The 23,432-nt window shown below is 32.5% G+C and overlaps 2 protein-coding genes across 3 annotated transcripts in view; both read left to right on the top strand.

Annotated features, from left to right (window-relative positions):
* LOC119829510 (lachesin-like) overlaps positions 1-12,576 on the top strand; it is a 53,319-nt gene extending 40,743 nt beyond the window's left edge. Inside the window, exons 7-9 of one of the 2 annotated variants that reach the window (XM_038352053.1) lie at positions 5,447-5,566; positions 11,095-11,265; positions 11,825-12,576. In XM_038352053.1, the coding sequence (XP_038207981.1) occupies positions 5,447-5,566; positions 11,095-11,265; positions 11,825-12,042 (509 nt within the window). In that variant the 3' untranslated portion in view covers positions 12,043-12,576. The remainder of the gene's footprint in view (positions 1-5,446; positions 5,567-11,094; positions 11,266-11,824) is intronic. The other variant, XM_038352052.1, reaches the window with a different exon arrangement.
* A 6,455-nt stretch (positions 12,577-19,031) lies between these two features.
* Positions 19,032-21,376, top strand: LOC119829650 (C-type mannose receptor 2-like). Its single transcript, XM_038352266.1, has 4 exons — positions 19,032-19,278; positions 19,844-20,044; positions 20,562-20,810; positions 21,204-21,376. The coding sequence occupies exons 1-4, from the start codon at positions 19,041-19,043 to the stop codon at positions 21,374-21,376; spliced, it is 861 nt and encodes a 286-aa protein (XP_038208194.1). The 5' UTR covers positions 19,032-19,040.
* The last annotated feature ends 2,056 nt before the right edge of the window (positions 21,377-23,432 follow it).

Here is a 23,432-nt window from a genome sequence, read left to right as displayed (position 1 = left end):
GAACACATGCTATGAAAACAGTATTTATAAATACTGTAGAATCGCACCAAGTCGAAATAGCGAATGGCTTCTACTACTTAGTGACAATTTCGTTATCACAAAAATATCGATGAACAGAAATAGTGAGCAGCAAAACAATGCACCACGTACCTTTAGAAATGCTGCAGCACTCGATGATTTTCACCTCAATTATCTGATTTGCGAGACATGTGTTTTCGAGGGTCGGCGCTCGCGCACAGAATCGCTCGCGATCGAAGGCGGAAAACTTTGACAAGATTTTTTGTTATATATTGGTGAAAATATGTATTTAAATTAAGAAGAGGAAATTACCTAATGTTATGTTTGCTTTTATGACACTGCTAAAACCCAAAGGAATTTACAAAATGTAAATGCCAAACGGCAATTTTATAAAAAATAGAGTACGCAATTAATAAAGGTTATTTCAACTGTATTACCTTGCCGTAACCATCTTTAATTGTTTTGTTTTTCGTTTTTACATATTATCTAGCTTAATATTGTTACACTGGTTTTTGCCCGCGACTGCACATACATTTATTCTCGAGAACTTTCGATCATATTTAAATAGAAGAGTTCTAATTAAATTGAACAAAAACGATTATAATAATCTAGAAACTTTTATCATTTATTGTAATTAAATTAAAAACCATTATTATGTCCGCGTTACTTGCTATGGTATGTTACAAAATAAGTTTTCTAATGTAATAAAACATTTATCAAAGAAAATTAGAGGACATCTCATTACCTATAAACATAAACACGCATGCAAGTGTGGGTGTAATGCAGCTTGTTGTGACACATACGATATGTAAGTAGCGACGCTCTAGCTCTAGTAGCGCGCTCCATCCGCTAGACAACATCATATTTATTTAAAATTTTACTTGGGTGAACCGTGGGACGAAAAATAACTTATTTTTTATAAATATAACTTGATTCGTGATCTTAAATGATAATAATATTAATGAAACAAATAAACTAAAAATTAATAAAACTCCCAACACTCAAATAACATTAAACATTTATAAATGCTGGCACACAAGCAAATTTAATACCAAAGTCAATTTATACTATATCATTACTACCTCAAAACAGTTTGTAACGGTCACTTCATTTAAAATGTGTTCTCTTTTGCCAGTGTGAGATAGAATATTATCTTTCACGATCAATTCTCATTTACACGTCGAGTTGAAAGCTGAATAGTGTGCTAGATTCAGGTACGCTTTCCATTTGCATGGATGGTGCTTCACTATGACGGTAGTAACAACATTACCCAAATTTGAAACTGTTACCCCGTTATTTTGATGTAATAATCTACATAATAAATATTTGTTTTAATCGGGATTCAGGATTACATGTGGCGATAATTCTGCTGCTAGCTGCTTGCCGTAAACAAACAATTAGTTCGTTAATCAAATAAATATATTGTATCATTTCATTTCGATATTAAATGAAATATATAAAAATTAAAAGCTTTTCATGGGTTCTATTCGATATACCTACTATGTTAACGTAATCAATCAATGTGAGTAAAATTCAATTTTGTTTTATACATCGACAAAGCTTTCAATTATCTCCACGCGAACACGTGCGTTTTACCTAAATTTTCTAGTATTCATAATTTGATATTTTTTATGATTTGAATTTATATGATAATTTTTTATATTTTTCCGATGCATAAATAGCTGCAACAAACAAAGTGATTTTCATGTTTACCCATAATATGGTAGCGTAACATTTTAATTAAAAGCATTAATTAATCGTTCTAAATTCATGAATTGGTTCTGTCCGCCGGCGGTTTTAGTTCAATATGTATTAAAAGTTTTTCGTAGCTGCTGGTGACCAGCGGACGCTCGAACGTGTTGTCCAGTAGGTATTTGCATTCTGTTATTGGCATTTCCGATGTAAACACTCGTCTGATTGGATTGTATACTATCTACCGCTATATCAGTAGTACGATGAAAAGAGCAGCCTGAATATAGTTAATAGAAATGAGAAATACAGCTTGCATATAGAAACAGATGGATTTAAAAGTAAGCCGTGCAAACGTGACTTTTCTATTTACGCTAAGAAATGTTGCGCACGTAGCCTTTGTTCTGTTTACTATGTAAAATGAAACAAAGTTGCATTATGGTAATACATTTATGTGTATCCTAATATTTATGCAACTGTAACAGTTAAACCCGGGTCCGAGTACACAAAGATTTGCTTTTAAGTAATGTGTTACACGGATTAAAACGTGCACATTTTATCTAGAATTTAAAAGCTGTATGAGGATGTCATGTTATATTGTATTGAAAGTTAACTCGCTTTGGGAAATGCATTAGTTAAATTTATTTTGTTTGTATGGATGTTTATAATAGGTATTTCTTTCTAATATTCGTTTTAATATTTTATTAAAACTAACAATGGAATATAAAAACCACATCGTGAAGCAGTAATGATTTTGATACATTGAAGTTTATTAATCTCAAAAAGGTAAGAGATAAAATATCCTTACGTAAATGAAAGCGTGTTAACTTTTTATCTTGATTTTATTCATCGAGTTTCAGTTTAGAACGCTCTACAACTAATGTAAACGACCGTACCTTCATATAAATTTATAAATGAAAAGCAAACCAAATGTTATACGCAAACTTAGCTCATAGAAAACGTAATTTCCACCAAACAAACAAACTATTGTAACCCTTCCACTCCGCTTAATTACTTTACAAAGAATGCGTTGCGTTCGCTCGATGAGGAGACAAAATTAACGCCCTCAAATATTTAATTTAAATTTCCTTTCCCCACAACGAATGATAACAGTTCATCGCGCGGACCTTCACGTAGTCTGAAACACCTCGCACAACCACCGGGAGGAAATTCATTTGTAATATTAAGTGCTTTGTAACGCAGTAAATTTCTTTTGGTTTATTCACTGGCTCCTTAAAAGAGCGCTGAATTAGTTGGAGAAAAAGAAACTGCGAGAACGAAGCGAACAAATCGTTAACAATTTGCATACGTCTTGTTTAGATTAATTAACGGTACGTTAAATTGTGTTTGGGTACTTGCTTTCGTTTTTAACGCTCCTGTTTAATTGAATTTTTCTAGAGTATAAGCTTGGTGTGAAATTATTTGACGTTTTAAGTAAAGGTTTAATAAAAGTCGTCATATTTTTATTGCCTTACAGAAATATTTAATCTCGTGTTTCAGATAGTTTAAGATCTCTTTGTAATTATCAATTCATCCCATAATTCTACCATGGTCATTAACTAAATCATCAAATGTATACCGAGTATTATTTTCTATTACAATATGAACATATGTAAAATCTTTATTCTAATAAAAAACCTGAGGCGGAGGAATTCAGTAACGAATTCCTGTAATAGCTATCTAAGACAGGTCTACAAAACAGCAAGGAATCGGAAAGCGTGTGCACTGTTCGGTTAATCAAACTGTCACTTCAAGAATTCCGCGCAAAATCCTTCCCGAGGAAAACTCGCCCTAACTTTTGATTGCTGTAGAGAATTCCAATCTACTTACATAAGAAATTTTGTTAATAGTCGGTCCCCAATTTTAGCGAACTCTCGTTATACATGCTGATAGATACCAAAACAAGTTAAGTCTTAGCTGATTAGTCTGGTTTACTTAATGGCGTTCTTCGGGTCGAGTTATTAATTAGGACAAAAATTCTGATCGTTCAGATTTTCTTCGCTAAATTGGCCACTCGAACTCGTAAAAGCCGTCCAAAGGAACTTAACGACGGTCAAAGAGAATAACCGCAAATAAGCTGCGATGTAAGGCCAATGGAGAAAATTCCTTTTTCCTTAATTCACTCTAAACAGGCTTTAAGGGATGTCGGTACCACTGCTTACATTTGTACAATAATCCGTTTCTTTCGTCGCCTAACTTTTCACCGCTTTTATTAAACTTGCTCATTCTTCATATCGTAAATCTTGCAGAAAATTTGACGTTTTTTTTCACTTTAAAGAAATGCTTTACACATTTTTTTTTTAATTTATTTTATATGTGGGAATGAGTGAATTTCAACAGTGATTTTTTTCCCTATTTGTTTTATTATTATTATTATTAAAATCTACGCTAAGATCAAAATAAAATAGCATAAAAAAATTCTAATTTGAATTCCTATTGTTTCTTTCATTTTAGTTAATTTTAATACTATTCTTATTATGACATGGTAAAATGTCACTAAAAAGATGTGTACTAAGATTTCCAATTCAAATTTAAAACAACCTAAACACAACTGTATTCGCGTAAAACTTCCCAGCCTCAAATTGAAAATAATAGAATTTAACGCAACTTATAAAAATAAAACTTTCATTCAAAAACTTACTTGTATGAGCAAACTCGAGAGTAACCGAGTCCTACCGCAAATACTAAAACCATGAAAACTTGAATTTAATTGAGAACAAACTATTACGAAACTACTCAAATAAAACTCAACTCAGTACAAACATTTGTAATGCAGCCAGTTCTCAGATAATACTCAAAGTAAATACCTGACACTGGCACGAGTTCTCGCGAAGTGCTGTAGCGGAACTGTGCAAACACGATGCGCGAGCGGCGGCTAATGTGCACACTTGCCGGTTATTACGCAAATTCCCGCCTCGACTTCACTGGGCGCAATCTTATGCAATGACGTACTCTAGGCTGAGTTGACACTAGAATTGCCTATTTGCCGCTTACTTTGTTTATGAAATGGCCATGAATTTCCAAAGCTCCGGATTTTTTTTTTTTTAATTCTTGTTGAAAATTTTTATATTTTATAGACTTTGAAACAATTCTTTAAATAGATAAAGAAAAATGACTATATGGCTAGGTGTATCAAGAACTGTTATAAATGAATAAAATATAATATTTGTCTGAGACGATTACTTCTACCTTATTATTAAATACTAGATATATAACTATAAAAAACTGTTAAAATATTTTGCGGCAAGCACAGAAACGTTCAGTTATATGAAATGCAAAACCTTTTTCAGTATCTGCATAGTAACACACGCACACAAACATTTCAACTGCAAATGGAAAGTTGTGTAAACAAAAATGCTACTCAAACCTCAGCATATGGGAATCGCGGTACCGCACTCGGTTAAAATGTATCAAAACGGTCCACGCCAGAATGTACCGTATTTTATTCATGTAAACATCAAAACTGCGTGCGCAAATTTTATTAATAGTAGTACGCGGTTAATTGTACTTTGTGCTGTGCCGCAAACCACTCACTTATGTTTATATTTTGTTATTTGTGTACTAAAATTGATATACCTAAAACTAGCCAAAGTCTATCATTAAAAGCTTTTAAAATTACAAGTGTCGACTTAAATACCAATTTTATGCGTGTGATTTAACTGATAAAGTTTAATTTTAATATCTAATTAAAATATGAAGATAAATTTAACAGTTTTTTAATCTAGTACCATTATTTCAGTCCATCCATTAGTGCAAGTTCCAAATCAGCTCGTGGGAGCTCCCACGGGCACGGATGTTACCTTGCAGTGCCACGTTGAAGCTTCACCAAAAGCGATCAACTATTGGACAAGAGAAAATGGTAAGATTTCCTTTCTACTTTCTCGCCCTTCCAAGACCTCCTTTTCCACCGTAGTACTTATTCGTATATCGTTCTGCGTTAGAAATAAATATTAAAATATACATTAAAAACATTTAATAGCCAATGGTTTACAATCTGTGATTATATTTAACGGAAAGGCCAGTAAGATATTTTACGAACGAGTCGTAACTCATAAAGCTTATTAAGTCCCAGGCACGGAACTCAAGAACGGAATAAGCAACTAATTTCATTATTCATAAAGCACATTGAAAGCGTTAAAGTAGTCATTAAATGAGTCGTTTTTCATATCCCGACTATCCTTCTTTGACAGGGCTAGTGCCTTATACAAGTTACAGCGTTTTTATCGCAATATTTAAAGAGAAAAATATGAAATGTTTTCGTGTTCGCTTTTCATTTAGATTCTACAAGATTTATATAGACATTGATTATGCAGCGTCAATGTTACGTTATTAACGGCTGTGTAATTATTAAGGGAAGAAAGAATGAAATATAGCTGCACTGTGGTTAATTAATAAACAAAAATATATTTTACTTATTTATTATACTTATTATAAGTTTTGAATAGTTTCCTGCCTGAATTTATAATAACCGACGGCAGGTAAATGGTATGCAGTTTATGCGTATTTTGTGTAATCATGCAAATTATTTTAATTATTTTATTCATAAAGATATTTTACACTGAATTTATTCTCTGTTAAAATAATTTGTTTTTTTTTTTAGTTTCCTTGTCATAGCTGAACATTTTTCTACCTAAAATAATTACCTAGGTCAGATAATGAATGTTAATTCTTCTTTGAATTCCTGTTGCGCATTAAAGAAAACGTGTTAATGGTAAAGTCCGATAATGCAACTAAATAACTACTTATTAGTAGAATAGAATATTTTAACTTATTATTATATCAATTCTCATTTTAATTATTAGCTATGTTGATACCATAAACGTCATCAGAATATTGTATTCTATTCTGAAACAAATGTATAAATTAAGTAAATTCAGATGAAACGATGAAACAATTAAGTACAAATTAATTCGACACATTTCTAATTATAAAAAATAATAGAAAAAGTAAAACAATTGCCGTCCTGTAAAAATACGTGCTAACTAATACAAATAAGGCACTTAACCTAACAAAACGTTGGAAGGTCGGAGGCATTACTTTTCATTATAACGACACCCTTAGGATGGAAGTTGTTTGTTTGGTGTCCAGGTGACAGATGTACACGAAACCTTGATGGTAAAATGAAGGGCGAAGATCTTGTATTAATTACTTTTATTGTGTATAAAATCGCCGCTAAAATTATAAATGCGAAGGCAGCTTTACTAATTTGGATGAAATCAAGTATAAAGATAGCTCGTGACTGACACATGTCCATGTGATAGTTCGTATCCTGGAAATCTCAGGAAAACAGGAACCATCTGTATGTTTGGTCCTTACGGTGAAGCTGTGGAACGACTTACCAAGTACGGTGTTCCCAAACGAACACCGCAGACGAAGCAAAAATAAATTGAAGAAAGGCATAATTCAATATAATTATAAGATTCATTTCTTTTCATCTGCATACATTTTCGAGATTTTTTTTTGTGTAATGCGCAGAATAGAGAAATTTAAATTCAGTACATAAAAGATGTATGAAATGTAAATATATAAAAGTTTCAATAGGAAAAAGAACTGGTCGGAATTCTATAGCTGTAATCTTTAGTATTTCTAAAAAGAAAAGTTACTTAACATTATGAATAAATACAGCCATTCCAGCACAAGAAGATTACTACCCCGCAATTAAAATTTATACACAATTATATGCTGGAACCAAAAATGAAACGCGATCAATACCGTACTTAATTACGTTACGCGTAATTGTATGCGCTGGTCGGCACTCGTATTAAGTAAATTGTTCTCGCAATGCGAAAAGAGCCACGTTCGGAATGTGGACGGACATTTTCAGATACGGTTAATGCAAACATGTAAATGTTACAAGTACCAATATTACCAGATAATGCGTTGAGCGGGAACGCGCCTAGCCCACTAAAGTCGAGTTACGAATGGATTTACGTTACTTGCTCGCAGCGGCCGCGACATGTGTGCCCCGACACCGCAGCTGCCCGAGCTAGCCGACAAAACGAATAAAACTTTCCACAACGAATTCTTTGACACAGTTTCAAATTGTTTCTGTTCGGTCTAAAACCGTCAAAACATATTCTTGTTGTTTATTTATTAAGTTCTTTTACTTGCAAATATTATACGTATGCAGAATTACTTATATTCAGACAAGGTAGCGTTTTGGACGTAAGAACTTGCATTCAACTTTCACATGGGTATTACCAGCCAAATCCATAGTCATTGATGCATACCGTCTAACGTAATAATAAAACATAACCAGACAGATACGCAGTGCAGGATTTAGATGCAGTTACAAAGGCAACCGAGCTAGCCATTACGTGGGTAGAGCGACCGACCGCGCAAAAAGCGAACCAAATTCTATTACCGCCCGATATGCAACAAAGACCGCTGGCCCGCCCCGCTTCAAATTGCTTTAGGCTACAGTCGCGATATTTACTCTCACATACCACAATATTCGAACAAATAAAATTCAATTTTATATTCACTTTTCAATAACGGGAAACGTTTGATAGGTTGCACTTGCTCCGGTCACAGTTTATTTAAAAGCCATTTATACCGTATATAGTTGCATGTAAATAGGTATACCGTCGGGCAGCCAGCCGGCTGGCTCTTCTGTGGGCTATAAATTGTGGTGAGTTACAAATTAAATTAGGTAATACATACTGTGACGAGATAGGACAAGCTATGGGGCGGCTACGACGGACACGGAATGGGTGGGCCCGTCTCCGATGTCGCAACCGGACTTCTGATGTGCTTTTATTCTAACTTTAATGGGAGACTTTATTGTAATTTATGTAAAAACTTGAACGCTCCTCAACCTCCATATCAGTAGACTCGTATTAATTACTTTACCCTCTTATATTTTTTTCGGGCACGACTTTTTTCGGTTCCAAAGTTATGCGGACGTGTACTAATTTTTTTATTATGAAATCTATTGATGTTGTTTGCTATATTGACGGATTGTATTATTAAATTTATATGGTAATAAACAAAAGAGGGCGTGCCTGTCGCAAGCGGGTAGTGTCAACATGTCACTTGCACAGAACACGCCACAGATTTGTGGTCAATTCAAGCCGAAACCTCCCCGGTTACTGGCCTCTCTTGATGTATTTGACTTACTAATTAATCATCTTTTGGTCATGATTAATATTTGACATTCATAATATTAACTAATGTGTTTGAATGTCAAAAGATTGTTTATTATTGAATTTCGTTTAGAATGATGATCTTAACATAAATATACCTTATTTTTTTAGTTTTATAGCATTGAAATGCTTTATAAATGAGAATTTTTGAAATGCTTTATAAATGAGAATTTTTGAAAATATAGAAAAAATCACGGGATCACGGGTGGCCGAGAGGCTAGCGTTGCTACGGTATGACAAAAAACGCGGGTTCGAATCGATCCCGATCGTGATCAATTTTTTTCTAATCTTTCAAAATTTCTCATAAGTATACGTTTTCTGTTTTCTGCTATAGATTAATGATAAGCATTTAAAACAGGGGCAGCGAAATAAATCCATGTGACATAAATGTGTCTCGTATTTCACAAAGTACCATATTGTAGGTACATGTGCCTTAGAAAACTAAATGATTTCACCATCTGTAGCTAACAAAGGCAAACATTTTTACAGTTGACAAAAACATGAATGTGCTTTTAATGCATCGGGTATCTGCTAAAGTTGCTCCGAGTGGTGTTGTTTAGGTTATAAATTACGGGTTGCGTTTTTAAGCGAACATTTATAAAAAGCGGAAAAGTTTTAGAGAACTATTGTGCGAGACAACTAAGAATAGAACCTTTGTCTGTAAATTTCGTGTCATATGAAAATACGATTTACTCACGATTTTTTCTGATTTTAGCAATGGCTTATTTAATATTATCTGGCTCTTACATTAAATAAAAATAATCTTTATTTCTTAAACATAGATTATTCATTAGTTTGAACGAATACCTCTGCTCTGACGTTACATTTTTCTCATAACGCAGAAAATAAATGTGCACGTTACAAAACACTTATAATAACATGACATTATCATCTCCTTTAAATGTGACTCGAAAAAAATTATCAAGAATTCCGTTATGAAACGGATATTGCCTAAAACGAGAAATTCCAATTAAATGCCGTTGTAATAAAATAAGCCTCGGTGGCTCGGTGGAAACGAAAAATAAAACTCGTCCGCAAAAATAAACGGGACAAGAAGAATGCAAGCAATTTTTAATGTAGAGCGAGTACCATGACCCTCGACCGCGGTTATAATGTAGCTGGCGACTGAAGCGAAGCTCCGAACCGGCACACTCTTTACACATTTTTAGCGGGTTTCCTATAGATAAGATGATTTATTGTACTCATTGTGATTAATTTTTTATTCCAATGTTTATGATATTTTATATTCATTTCTCAGCGCCATAGCTTTTGAAGGAGATATGTTTTTACAAAATTTTATAACGAAAACCTTTCTATTTAAGAATTTTATACATTATTTGTGCTAACTCTTGTACTATATAATTAGGAATCTATCATAGTTATAAAGACTTGTCCCTAACTTAGTACTTAATAATAATATTAAAATGAATAGACACAAAGTACTGAACTGCAAATATATTTACGCAGTAATTCATTATAGTTCATATGACATGTCGAAACAACATATTTCATATCGATATCGGAACAATGCCTCGGATGTAGCCGAATATAAATGATCGGAAAGGTCCTATCGAATAAGGGTGAGGAAACAACTATATCAAATGGCTAGATATCGAATAAGTTGAATATATTACGGGCTACGACATAATGTATTAATATATTTAGTGATGTGTACGGATATAATAGTGAATCTTACTATTGTTCTAAATAATAATTAATCTATAAACAAGTAAGTCAATTAAATTCAATCAAATAAGTCAATATCAAAAATCACCCTTATCACGAAGTGAGCTGTGAAGAAATGGGCTGCGAATATGATAAAGTTAGTCCAGCAATAGAAAAATAAGAAACAAAAACATAACAGCACAAATATCCTACTAATAATATAAATGCGAAAGTTTGTAAAGATGTGTGTGTATTTGTTGCTGTTTCACGCAAAAACTACTAAACCGATTGCAATAAAATTTGGTACGTAAACAGGTTGACAACTGGTTTACCATATAGGCAACTTTTTATCTTTTACTGACTTACGCGGGTGAAACCGCGGGGCGCAGCTAGTAACACATAATATTCAGAATAGCAGTAAATTACTAATTAATTCGTTTGCTTTGAAGAAATGTTTTTGACCGCTAATATGAAGGCATAAATCGTATACTAAAACCACATATCTCTTTTAGTCGATTTTTCTTCGTGTACAATGAAGTAGAAATAAATAACATACATCTTTTTATCACACCTACAGGTGAAATGATCATAACAAACGACAAATATCAAATGAGCGAGATCAACAGTTCAGCGTACAGCGTGCAGATGCGACTCATTGTTCGCAACATACAAGACACTGACATGGGAGGGTACAAGTGCATATCCAAGAACTCTATAGGAGACGCTGAAGGAACTATCAGGTTGTATAGTAAGTAAACCAATGCTGTACTAAACTTCCAGACTGTCTATGTGTTATATAATGCACTACGCATTGGGATTGCGACACAAATGAAAACTGTGAATTTAAAAAATTATTTATTGACATAATATTTTTTTTAACAATTCCTTGCGGTTTAGTCCAACAATAAATGTATTTATTGATAAACTCATGTGTAGTAAGTAATATTATAACAAAGAAGTAATACCGATGCGTCTCAATGATGATGACCTTTTTGTGTCAAATTACATATTAAAAATACTTTTAATTACACCCGAACGACCATTAATCTATTTTAATTATTTTTAAATAAGCATTGTGATATTATTAATTTTAATTTTATATAAGTATAAAGATTCTTTGAACCTTATAATTTACGAGTTACTTAAAAATCCTTTTTGCACTCTTAATAACAGTCATGTCTATATGGCGATTGTATTGACTAATTATAACAAAAAAATATTTAATTTTTAGTTTTATAGCATTGAAATGCTTTATAAAAAAAATATTAGATGGAGCATAGTCTACATAAAAAAATGTTTTGTTCTAGAAATGGAACTACCATATCTCAAGTCAAGAGTCGAAGACACGGAAACAAATTACGTAGAGACAAACGATGTTCGGTCCAGTCTCCAAGGCCCACTTCGAGAAGGCGGTCACCGGGCTGAAGACGCTGGCTTCTTGGGCGGCCGCCCCTCACCCAGTGCCTCGTACCGCGCTACTCCACATGCAATCTTTTTAATATCTGCCCTAGCCTTTGTGTGTTAAACTTTTCTAAATTACGTACAACTTAATGCTACATCGAAAATTCAACATATACCCATCGTAAAGTAAATTTCGTCGCCCTTTGCGTAAAACCGTACGATGTTTTTCATACCCGATACGTAACGAATTTAAAACATCTACTTATTTAACTGTATAAATATAAAGTAATCGTGCATAGCCGTTTATGTATGTGTGATGTACAGTATAATTATGACTAAGCTCGTGTGCTTGTAAAAAATAATATGTGCCAGTGTAAATGGTTAAATTTAATATAAACAATGAAGACATTGGAACATTTAAAAAAGGAGCAGTTAGCAATGTATTATGCTTAGTATATGTTGTGCAGTTTAAAAGGAAACCAGTATTACTATCGTCAATAACATTATAATTTTGTGACTAATAACAATATCTTTCCTTTTCCCTGAAAAGATAAATACATAAAATATTCCAATTTGAGTATGCCTGCATATTTACTTTGTTAATGTATGTTTTTCATTATATATGTGCAAACAATATGATTTAAATAATTGTTTCATATAATTTATGAATTATCGTGCTTGTAAATAATTATATAGAATCACGTTAAAATTGTGTAAACTATGTTTAATAAATGCCTAATTAATTATAAATCAAGTTATATTTGGAACAATATTAAGTTTTAAAATAGATTTTGCATGTACCTATAGGTATATATATTTAATACTGTATATTGAATATGATAAATGAAAGTATAGAGCAACATGTATTTTATTGTTATAGTTAATGTTGTTGAAGGATGGACCGTCACCAGTAAACGAAAAACCCTTACCATTAGTAGATTTAGTTGAAACGAGAGCCCTAAATTATTAATTTAACAAGAATATCTAGTTCCACAAAAACCTGTTTTTAAAGATTTAAACTCAAACATGAACAAAATTGAATGTAAGGTCTAACTATTAAATAGATATTAATAGGTTTTAATCACACAGTAAACTAACTTTAAAACGTACTTTTTATGTCCTGTGTGATGTTTCGTTTTTTTTAATGTGTTTTTAATAATTTAGGACTCTTATTCTAGATGTCTGTTATGTACCTACCTGACTATACATTCCTTATCTATTTATTTAATGTCATCCACTTTGCATAACGACCTTATAACGAGTGTATAATATTGCCTGCGAAGTATAAAATATAAATGATATACACACGTATAAAATATGTGTTTTATTTATCGTTAAATTTATGAGGAGTGACATGACAATAACTCATAGTCACATTTGATGTGCATTTTTACTGTGATACTTTTACATGAATTTTGGCAAAAAGTTATGCGTGTGCCGTCATGTAACTGAATTTTCATTAAAACACTTTGTCCATAAATCAAGTCAAAAACATTATTTGTGATGAAAAAAAAGTAAAATTTACGAAACATTGAAAATTAAATTTAAAAAAATGTAATAGTTAATTCATTTCCTAAATAAATTATATAAGTCAGTTCAACATTCGTACAAAAGACCTTGCAGGTTACGTTTCAACTACCTTTTATGTAAAATTACAACGGTCGAAATCAATACGTAATTCGAGTTGTCCCTAACTATTGTATTCATTCACTTTAAAATTATGTGACCTCCATTAATGTCTAATAACGTAATCAATATCAGAACGAACGGTTCATGTAACCGGTGTAATATATTCCCATTATGAAATAATATAATATTTTGTTAAATGGCAACACATAACACCTTACATCAATGTCACATTAATGTAACACTTGCGCATACAATTCACGAGAGGTCTAGTAATTTTGTCTGTCGTCCCACGTAATTGGTACCTACGGATACAGAGTATACAAGCACGATCTAGATAGAGTGTAACCGCATGCATTAGCGAAATTACCCGGGGCTTTATTTTCATTGAGACAGGCCTAAGAGTTTTGGGTATAATAAAAGGAAATATTTGGGTACGAAGGTCGATATTTGTTATCATCATCGATGGTGTTTTTTTTAATATTTGGGTAATGCGTATATGTAATAATTATTTATCTAAATTAAACAAAACAAGTAATTAAAGTTCTATAACTATAAACAAATATATGACTTTACCCAACAATAGCAATGTCTTACAAAACTAATATTTTACAAAAAACTAAAATCAAATTTTGATTCAAATATTGTGCGTACTATCGCTACAACTGAAGGGTAGTAAAACTTGCTACATTTACTCTCTTTAAATACAAATATATCTTAAAATCACTAAAATTTGTATCACAAAAATGTTAGTTGTAGGATATTCGTGGAATAAAATCGGATGTTTGTCAAAGAGACCGTTACGAACGAGCTGGGATGGAGCCACGATAACCTAATATAGGCGTGTGTACACATCCGAGTGTCCCAAGAGTGTTACAGCTTCGATGTCACAGTTTGCATCTCAAGTGCTCACTATACAAATACTCAAAGGAAATCGTTTGAAATTACTCTATAGATACATTTATATAAGCCGTAGTCGTGCGTCCACTGACAGCACAGATGGATTTATTGTTGACACCCTCTAAATACTATGGGGACACTATCCAGTCTCGGTTTTATTTCATTGGAAATAAAATATTTTTATAAGAAACTATCATTACATCTCATTACTAAAAGTATACTGTATTGAACACGGTTAATTTATAAAATTTATATATTTTCATAAAATATCCTTTTATCTAAATTATTTATTTAATTGAACAAAATCAATAAATATTTAACTGCTTTCTATGGATTTTAATGACTTAAAATGACAATCTTTAAAGCACGAACAAAACATAATAGTATGTAAATCAAAGAGAACGCAGTTACTGGCATGGCATATTTGTTTACAAGCTATCGTGGGAATACCCTTAGCGTGCGGGACGTCCGGTTACAATCTGCATAACAATCGTGGCTGTAGTTTCCTTCTCTACAGATGGATGATAATGCCTGCCATTCATAATTCATGTCTTAATGAGGGACACGAATATTCTCGATCATTTTGCGTCGTGAACTTCAGATGAATACTATTTAATATCTGTTTCAGTTATGCTTCTACATCGTAAAAATATGAATATTTTTCTAGAGCTACAATGAACAAATAAAGAGCTAGATACTTCCATATTATAGTAGGTATATCCTGACTTTAAAATAGACTGTCATTAATTCTTTTTATCATCGATCCAATATACAATGTGTTTCATATTTGACTTAAAATAACAAAGGTGAATCGCGATTTGTCAGTACTCGTATATTATGCATACACCCATACTTTATAACTTTTATTAGCATAAGTTAACTTCGTAAGTTTTATAACCAAAACTATAATTTGAACATAAAAACAGAAGAATAAATTGTATTTTTAGTATATTCTGTTTTAATATTATTCACTTTTACGTATATTACAGTTAGGCATCATCTTTTTTTATTAAAAGTATACTAAATAAATCACACGAAAAGAAACGTTAAATCAAAAATGAAATATAACATTTTCTTTTCATGTGTGCCTCTTTACGAATAGTGATACGTACGATACGATATAGTTTCGAAAAAACACATCACGTTTAAAAATACTCCCTGTATGCAAACGTGTAATATAAATAACTTAGAAATGTAATATAAAGTGTGCACATCAGTGTAAGGGAATTGTGTGGGAGCGTTGCGGATCGAGGCGGCAGCTGTGCCAGCCCTTATCCACTCGCTTACAATAACCTTATAAATGTAAAAATACACCTCTATTTACCTCGTTCCGTTACCGATAAAATGGTTGAATAAAAGATTTTCAGGAAACAATCATTGAGCGATACTCGCCGGAGTTGATGTTCGCTGACACACTCCATCATTTTCATACTGAAGTTGACGCAAGCTTATTTATTTTCAGCAGTTATTTTTTGTGAAAAATGGAATTAAAATGCGAGATAATATACCTGTAATTAATTTTCAATAAACATGCTCACAATTGTTTACAAATTATGTTTAATTGAAGAGTAGTTCAAAGGTTAATAATCAAATTTCCTTTACGTATCAAGGTTTAATTATAAACAAATTGAATTATTTCAGCGATGCAATCGGACGTCAGCCTCATATGAACACAAGCCACGAATTTTAATGTCTGATCAATTAGGTATCTGATTCAACTTTAAAAGCATAATTACTGATGTCACAGCCCATCGACCACACACTACATTGTCCGTAATTAACCAGATGTTGTGTAAACTCGTTTATAAGTAATAACATGACAAAATCACTTGTTTACGTGTAAAATTATTGAATTAAAATGAATATACTTATTGTATAATGGATTTTTCACGATCGACATTTTTATATTTCTTTTATTATTTTTAGATCATTAAATACAATATTAAACAATAAATACAAGGTAAAATCTTTACATCATCTTAAATTATTCAGAGAAATAAAGGCTTATAGTATGTAGAACGTGAAACCTAAGTAAAATTGAATGAAGTCTACTCTACATAATAAGGATAAGTAATGACAATAAATTTTAAAGAAATTCCCATTAAAAAACTATTCGATTCCTTACACATCAAATACCCTTCATCTAAATCAAAAGTAGTATCTATCAATACGACTTCTTCGACTTTTTCACGCTCTCTTCAATGAAGGAAGGAATGGGTGCCCTTAGCGATGTTGGTCTTCTGTTGGAATTATGCCTCAGATTCAATGGCTTGGACCAGTTTATAGGTCACTAGTTATTACCACTAGCAATATAAAGAGGCAGAGCCCTACAATGCTTCTAATAAAACTATGACATTTTGTCCAAACAGATATACCTGATAGAATCTCTAATTAATTTTCTCCCATTCTGATAGTACTCTATCGACTTACAGCATTTAAATGAACTTCTTATTAGTATCTCTATAATATGTATAATAAGTTATATATAAACATATTTTTTGTAGTGACTCGAAAGATAAGTCATAAAATATAATTACCTTCCACTCTAATCTAAAGATGTACCTAGACATTGGTTTAAACGTGATAAAACGTATATCTTATTGAGAATTGACGTTTGAATTGGTTATATTTCAATACATGGACCTTAAATTACTATTTACTATATAGGAATATATTTTACATTAATATTTTGATCAAATAATTAAAATGAAATGTATTGAGCTGGTCTCGAACATGATTATAGAACGTCGCGGCCGAAATCTGATCAAAAGATTCACTAGGCCGATTTCGTCGTTGCGATCAAGGAATTTCTTTAATTACCCCTGCAGTTCATCGCGTTGTTTCCACTTCTTAAAGCACTCACAGTACTCAAAAAAATCCATGCACTTAACGATGAAATAAGCGTGGCTTTCGACCGCGTTCACTTTTAGCGACGTAGTTTTTCTCCTTTTACACCCTTCACTCGTATTCTCGAATCCGGAGCTCGCCATCTCGCTCTATCAAACGTTAGCCGGCGTCCACGCGCTCGCTTCAACGTTCGTGACACAAAGCAATATGTGAGTTAACTTCAGTGTAACGGTTCTTGTTTGAGTTGCGATTTAATGCCTCCTTAAACTGAGATGGTTTACGGGTTAACCCGACTGAAAACGTTGAAAGTGTTCGTAGTTATTTACTCTTTCGATCGTTCAATAAAAACTTTAGAATCCTTTCATTCGCATCATTTGACATGAAAATGAATTTCAATTTAAAATAATAGCTATTTGCTATAGATTCTACAATAAAATTATAGTATGTTTTTTTATTCTGTAACCTGAATCACTTTTTTATTACTCACTCCTTGAATGGATAATATTATTCTATAAAAAATATAAATTCAATAACGTTGATAGTACATCCAATATAGTTCATTATACTTTTTTGATCGATGAGCATTACGACGAGATGAGAATGTCTAAAATTAATAATATATAATGACACATTTCAATTCACTTCAGATTAAGATAGATAAGAAATAACATTTATCTCCCAAGATTTAATATCTATCATACAATAGATATGCTGTTTCTTGCTACCAATATTTGTAAATATATTAAAAAAATGATTCTAATAAATACTACTCACATAATCTTGAAAATATTTTTCAATTATGGAATACTTAACGAAAATGTGTATGCAAGCGTTGTTATTATAAATTAGGTAATAAATTGTGTTTATTTAAAATATCATAGGTAATATCGGGAAAATAAGGAAACCTGTTTATTTCCCTTCATTGTTCCTCAATTAACAAGAATAAATGTAAAGTATACCAAGTTCTACGCCTCGTTTTTGAAACCATAAAAGTTGTAACAATATTGAATACCATAAAAGTTGTTCCAATATTAAATTAAAGCAAAGTTTTAATTATCAATTCCAATTTCAGATATCAAGTCTGATTCATTAGTATATGTTCAAGCGAAAAAGTCCACAATCAATATATTTTGGCCGAAATCGCTTCTCAACTCTGACTGGTTCTGAGGGACCAGGATTAGATAATACGAAGAGATTTAAAGTGAATTAGCCGTTCGATCGGAAAATTGGAATGCCACATAGATAATTACCTGACACTCACAGAAAAGGAAGTCACTTAGAAAAGAGATTCAAATAAGCGTTCACGAAGGATCAAGTGAGGCGGTCGGCCCGTGGTTTTATCGCGGTAAAAATAACTGATACCCAATATCTGAGGATTAGATCGTCTGGAACCGAGCATCAGACAATTGAATTTGTCTCGGTTGTTTAGGAAAAACATTTCTATTTTACAGGTAATCAAAAAGCATTTTATGTGGAGGGATATTAAACCGTGAACTGAGTTACTAACCAATGAAATGCAAAGGGAAACATAATCTCATTTATAAAAATCACCAACCGTAAATTTTTCATTAGTTTGACGTGTACTATGTTAATATTTTCGGTTTTATTATACATGCAAATATGTTTAAAAAACAAAATAAGCGGTAAGAAAATATTTTTAAAATTTTCAAATTTTAAATACTGCATCGTTCGCTATACAGGGTTATGGTTAATATGCATCTATACATTATTCTAGCTCAGAAATTTCGTATGGACTACATGTGGGCTCACGCATTTCAGACTTTTTATCGACTCCATGACCTAGCCACTGATTGGGACCAAGCAAGACAAATGTGTGAAGCTGAAGGCACAACACTTTTAATTCCTTCTAGCTTAGAAGAAATTGAGAACCTTAAATTGCTAATGAGTAACATGAAAGCATATTATACAGCTGTTTTTATAGGCATCCATGACCAATTCGCCGATGGCCACTACGTCACTGTCAAAGGTTTGTGTTATAAATAAAAGTTGAATGCACTTTGCGACCAACGAGTTATATCTACCTACACCAGACAGACTTTTAAATATTTACTTGTGTTTTTTTTAATCTAAAATAGGGCAGCGCTTGACCACGATCTCGCCTGATGGTAAGCTGAGATGTGGTCTAGGCTGTAACGCGCTTCCCCAGAAGGTACCTGTTCACTCTACTCTTGAAGACCTCCAGATTGTACTCGTCGGGGAACACAGACTCAGGAAGAATGTTCCAATCCCTTGCGGTACGAATAAAGAATGTGGAATCGAACCGCTTCGTCTGGGTACATGGAACGTCCACCAAATAGCGGTGCCCAGAGTCTGTGCGCCTTGACAATCGATGGAAAAATGGAAAAATGTATTTCGTACTTTCCTGAAAACATGGAAACATATGACTATTTATAACATCTAAATTAGGCTCTTAGTTTTACCTGCTACCAACAAAATTTAATGTAATTTCTACCTAAAAAGAAATCGATATCTTAAATGTTGTGGATCTAAAGAAATTTGTGATCAGCTCCAATTAGTAGTTATATTTTTAGGTGAGCCAATAACCGGGACAGTATTAGAACTTTTGTGGGCGGAAGGTCGACCGGATAACTTCAATGGCACGGAGCACTGTGTCGTCATGTCTAGAGAAGGATTATTTGATGATCGACCGTGTGATAATGTTTTTCCATTCGTCTGCAAAATATTAGCAAATGATACGCAATATAATGAAGCATGCGATGGTTTTGATTTGGGTAAGTTGTTCAGATTTTCTAAATGCTAGATAACATTCGTGCCAATTGCCATTAATTGCATATGAAAATTGAAACATAAAAGTTATTTGCCAATTCGTATAATTATAGAATGTTTAACAATTAAAAAGAATCCTACTATCCTATCCTACTAATATTATATATACGAAAGTTTGTAAGGCTGTGTGTGTGTTTGTTGCTCTTTCACGCAACAACTACGGAACCAATTGCAATGAAATTTGGTACGTAGACAGCTGGACAACTGGAATAACATATAGGCAACTTTTTATCCCGATTTTCCTACGAGATACGAACTTACGCGGGTGAAACCCCGGAGCGCAGCTAGTATAATAAATTTTCGATCAGAATGAGTAGAAAATTTTCTGAATCGTTATACAATAATCATATCGAGTAGGTGAGTGATAAGAAGTCGCCCCTGTATAGCGAACGATGCAAATTCGAATTCTGCCGCCTGAGCGAATATTAGATTTATTAAAAATGGAACATTCTAATATTTCAGGCTATTCACCGCATGGTGTCATTACAAATAAATGCTATAAATTCCACTCTGAACCGTTATCTTGGCATGATGCATATCTCGCCTGTAAATTAGAAGAAGGACGCTTAGCTATCATTAACTCGCCTAAAGAAGCCAATGTGTTTGTCAGTTTTCTGGGTGAACATCTTAACAGTAATACTCCGGACCCTAACATACTGTACATTGGTTTCAGCGACTTGATGTTTCCATATCAATATCGAACTATAGCTGGTAAATAATTTCGTTTATTTGGAAACCTATAACGTCAAAACGCACGACACAAAAGACTGAGCACATACTTGTCCATAAATAATATCGATCAGTGAAACAAATGTATGCCCAACTATTGGACTTCACTTTTTTCATACAAAATAGTAATCAGATTCCTTATACATGGGATCCAAGCATGCATGGTGCACAAAATAAGATTTCAGATGTTGTTAGTTTTATTTACTTGAAATCAATTAAAATATCAATATTTTTTCATACCCCTAAGTATAATGTCCCGGTAGAACCATTTTCTCTTATCATCTAGTGTATTCATAAGATATAAACATTTTCTAATAATAATATGAGCATATATGAATATATGAACTTTACGATACAAAAACCATTTAATTTTAGGTGAAACTCTTGAAGAAGCTGGATACGCATCATGGAGTCCTCTAAAAGAGAGTTTACAAACTTCAACAGATAGACGCTGTGGTGCCATCTCCAGAACTGGTTTTCTTGAAGTGACATACTGTGACCGTCCGGCAATGTTCTTGTGTGAAAAACTTCTTAACTCCACGAGTTGAAGCAGATTACTTAACTTTTTACAATAATTTAGTGAAAATACGAGATTGGCTAGATAAGCTTACACAAAACTTCGCTTTGTAAGCATGTGATTGAAAAATAATTCGTAATACAACAGTATATAAAAGACTATTCATATTCTTTATTATTCCCATATTTTATATATGCCAGTTTTCAAAGTATGCCCTGTTATTAAATATTAATTTATTTTCAGTTTCTATCTGGCATATTATCACTTAATGCCATTGAATGGAAAGTTATTCAACAAAAAGTCTAAATTACTTTCAAAGAAATATAATATTCAATGCTAAATCGTCTGCAATTTGAGTATCGGATGATAAAATTTTAAGCACGTGAACAATTAAGGTAGTTTACGAGAGGAGCTGTCCATGATTAGAAGGATGTCCGCTATCCTCGCTCGCGGCGCCATTCCGAAATTTTCCCAACATACGGCTCCGCCTTCACATCGTAATTATTAAGATTATAATGTAATTTTACCTCATAACAAAACTGAGTCTAAATCAGTATTTATAAAGCACATACATATAATGTAATTTTGCAACGAGCTATATTGAATTCTTTCTTAAGATAATATTAGGTTTAGACTGTGGAATTATGGAATAATATAAACATAGCAAATTTGATTACTCAATATCAAATTTGTGTCGCTGGCGAATTAATAGTATAACTTCGACTGTTGTTATTGTTATTATAAAATATGAAATTAAATTACAACTTTGCAATTAAAACAATTCTAACGTTTTATGTAAATAACATATGCCGTGAGACATTTGATGGCGTTTAAGGCAAAGATAAAACCTCGGAAAAGAGGAATAAAATAAAATACCCTACAACTGCACTATATTCTTTCAAGCTGTCTCTAATTGTAACACAAATCACAACGGGACATGAAATTTCACATCACCTTCAACGGTCAATTATTAATCAAGCACAATTTGCAAATGCATTCCGGGATAATAATGCAATTAGTATTCCGTATAGTAGTGTACGCCGGCAACTGCAATAAACAGCTTATGGGAGGGCTTAACGGTTTCGAGTTAAATTTTATTTGATTGCGAACCTCCCGTCACGCTGACAACAGGCTGATTGATGTATTGCCATACGCTGGCTGCCGTCAAAGATTATACTACTATGAAAAGCGTACGTAATTAAATTACCAATTTTCATTTAAAATATGATGAAGCCATTCATGATCTCTTTACATATTACGCGAAGGAAATTCCAAATTAGTTTCTTTTCACTTAATATTTATTTTGTTTGTTCGACGGTATTTAAGATGATTGAAATCTTTTTATACAATAAATCAATTTATAATAAGTCTACGTCTATATTATCATATTAGAAGCGTTGTTTATTATACTTATATAGTTTGTTTATTATAAGTATTCTTTCAAAATTCTTTCCTTTGACATATCATAACGCAACCCTAATTTAGTAATTAAATTTAAATTAAATATGGTAAACCTGAATATTCGTCCCAAATTTGAAGGTATTTTACAAGATACGTGGGTATTCCACATAAATAAAGCCCAATATATTTAAAATCTTAATAATAGATCACGATTAAGTTGCTCACATGAAATGACACGACACAGATAAAGCAATAACGCCCTTTCATACGACATTAACTACATTAGTGACGCCACATTTCGTAACAATCTGCACAGCTCAGTCGCGTGTGAATCCTAAGATACAGGGTCTCATTTCCCGTGACATCCCGGCAGGAATACAAATATAGCGCTTACCTATTAGTAAACGGAATAATTAACTGTAAACAATTACGTTTATACTTACTTATAATAGTATTAATTAATATGCAAAATTTGTTTTTAAGACACCCTATAAGTGTTTTCAAAATTATCTATCAATTTTGAAATCAGCTCTTATTTGAAGGGCGAAGTTATTAAGAAAATCGTTTTTCCACATAAGGTTTAAAATCTCTTATTTTGACATTTTATTAAAAAACACGAATAAAACACGAATATGACATTTTCTAAAAAAGATTCCTAGCTAGATCGATTTATCGCCCCCGAAACC

The sequence above is a fragment of the Zerene cesonia genome, chromosome 10, assembly GCF_012273895.1.
Source record: "Zerene cesonia ecotype Mississippi chromosome 10, Zerene_cesonia_1.1, whole genome shotgun sequence".
In the NCBI taxonomy this organism is placed as follows: Eukaryota; Metazoa; Arthropoda; class Insecta; order Lepidoptera; family Pieridae; genus Zerene; species Zerene cesonia.
Note: the sequence above shows the minus strand (reverse complement) of the source record. Positions and strands in the feature narration are given on the sequence as shown.

Coding starts and splice junctions, on each gene's coding strand:
- LOC119829650 (XM_038352266.1), top strand. CDS start 19,041: ATGGACTACATGTGGGCTCACGCATTTCAGACTTTTTATCGACTCCAT. Junction 20,045..20,561: donor ATGCGATGGTTTTGATTTGG/GTAAGTTGTTCA, acceptor CTAATATTTCAG/GCTATTCACCGCATGGTGTC. Junction 20,811..21,203: donor TCAATATCGAACTATAGCTG/GTAAATAATTTC, acceptor ATTTAATTTTAG/GTGAAACTCTTGAAGAAGCT.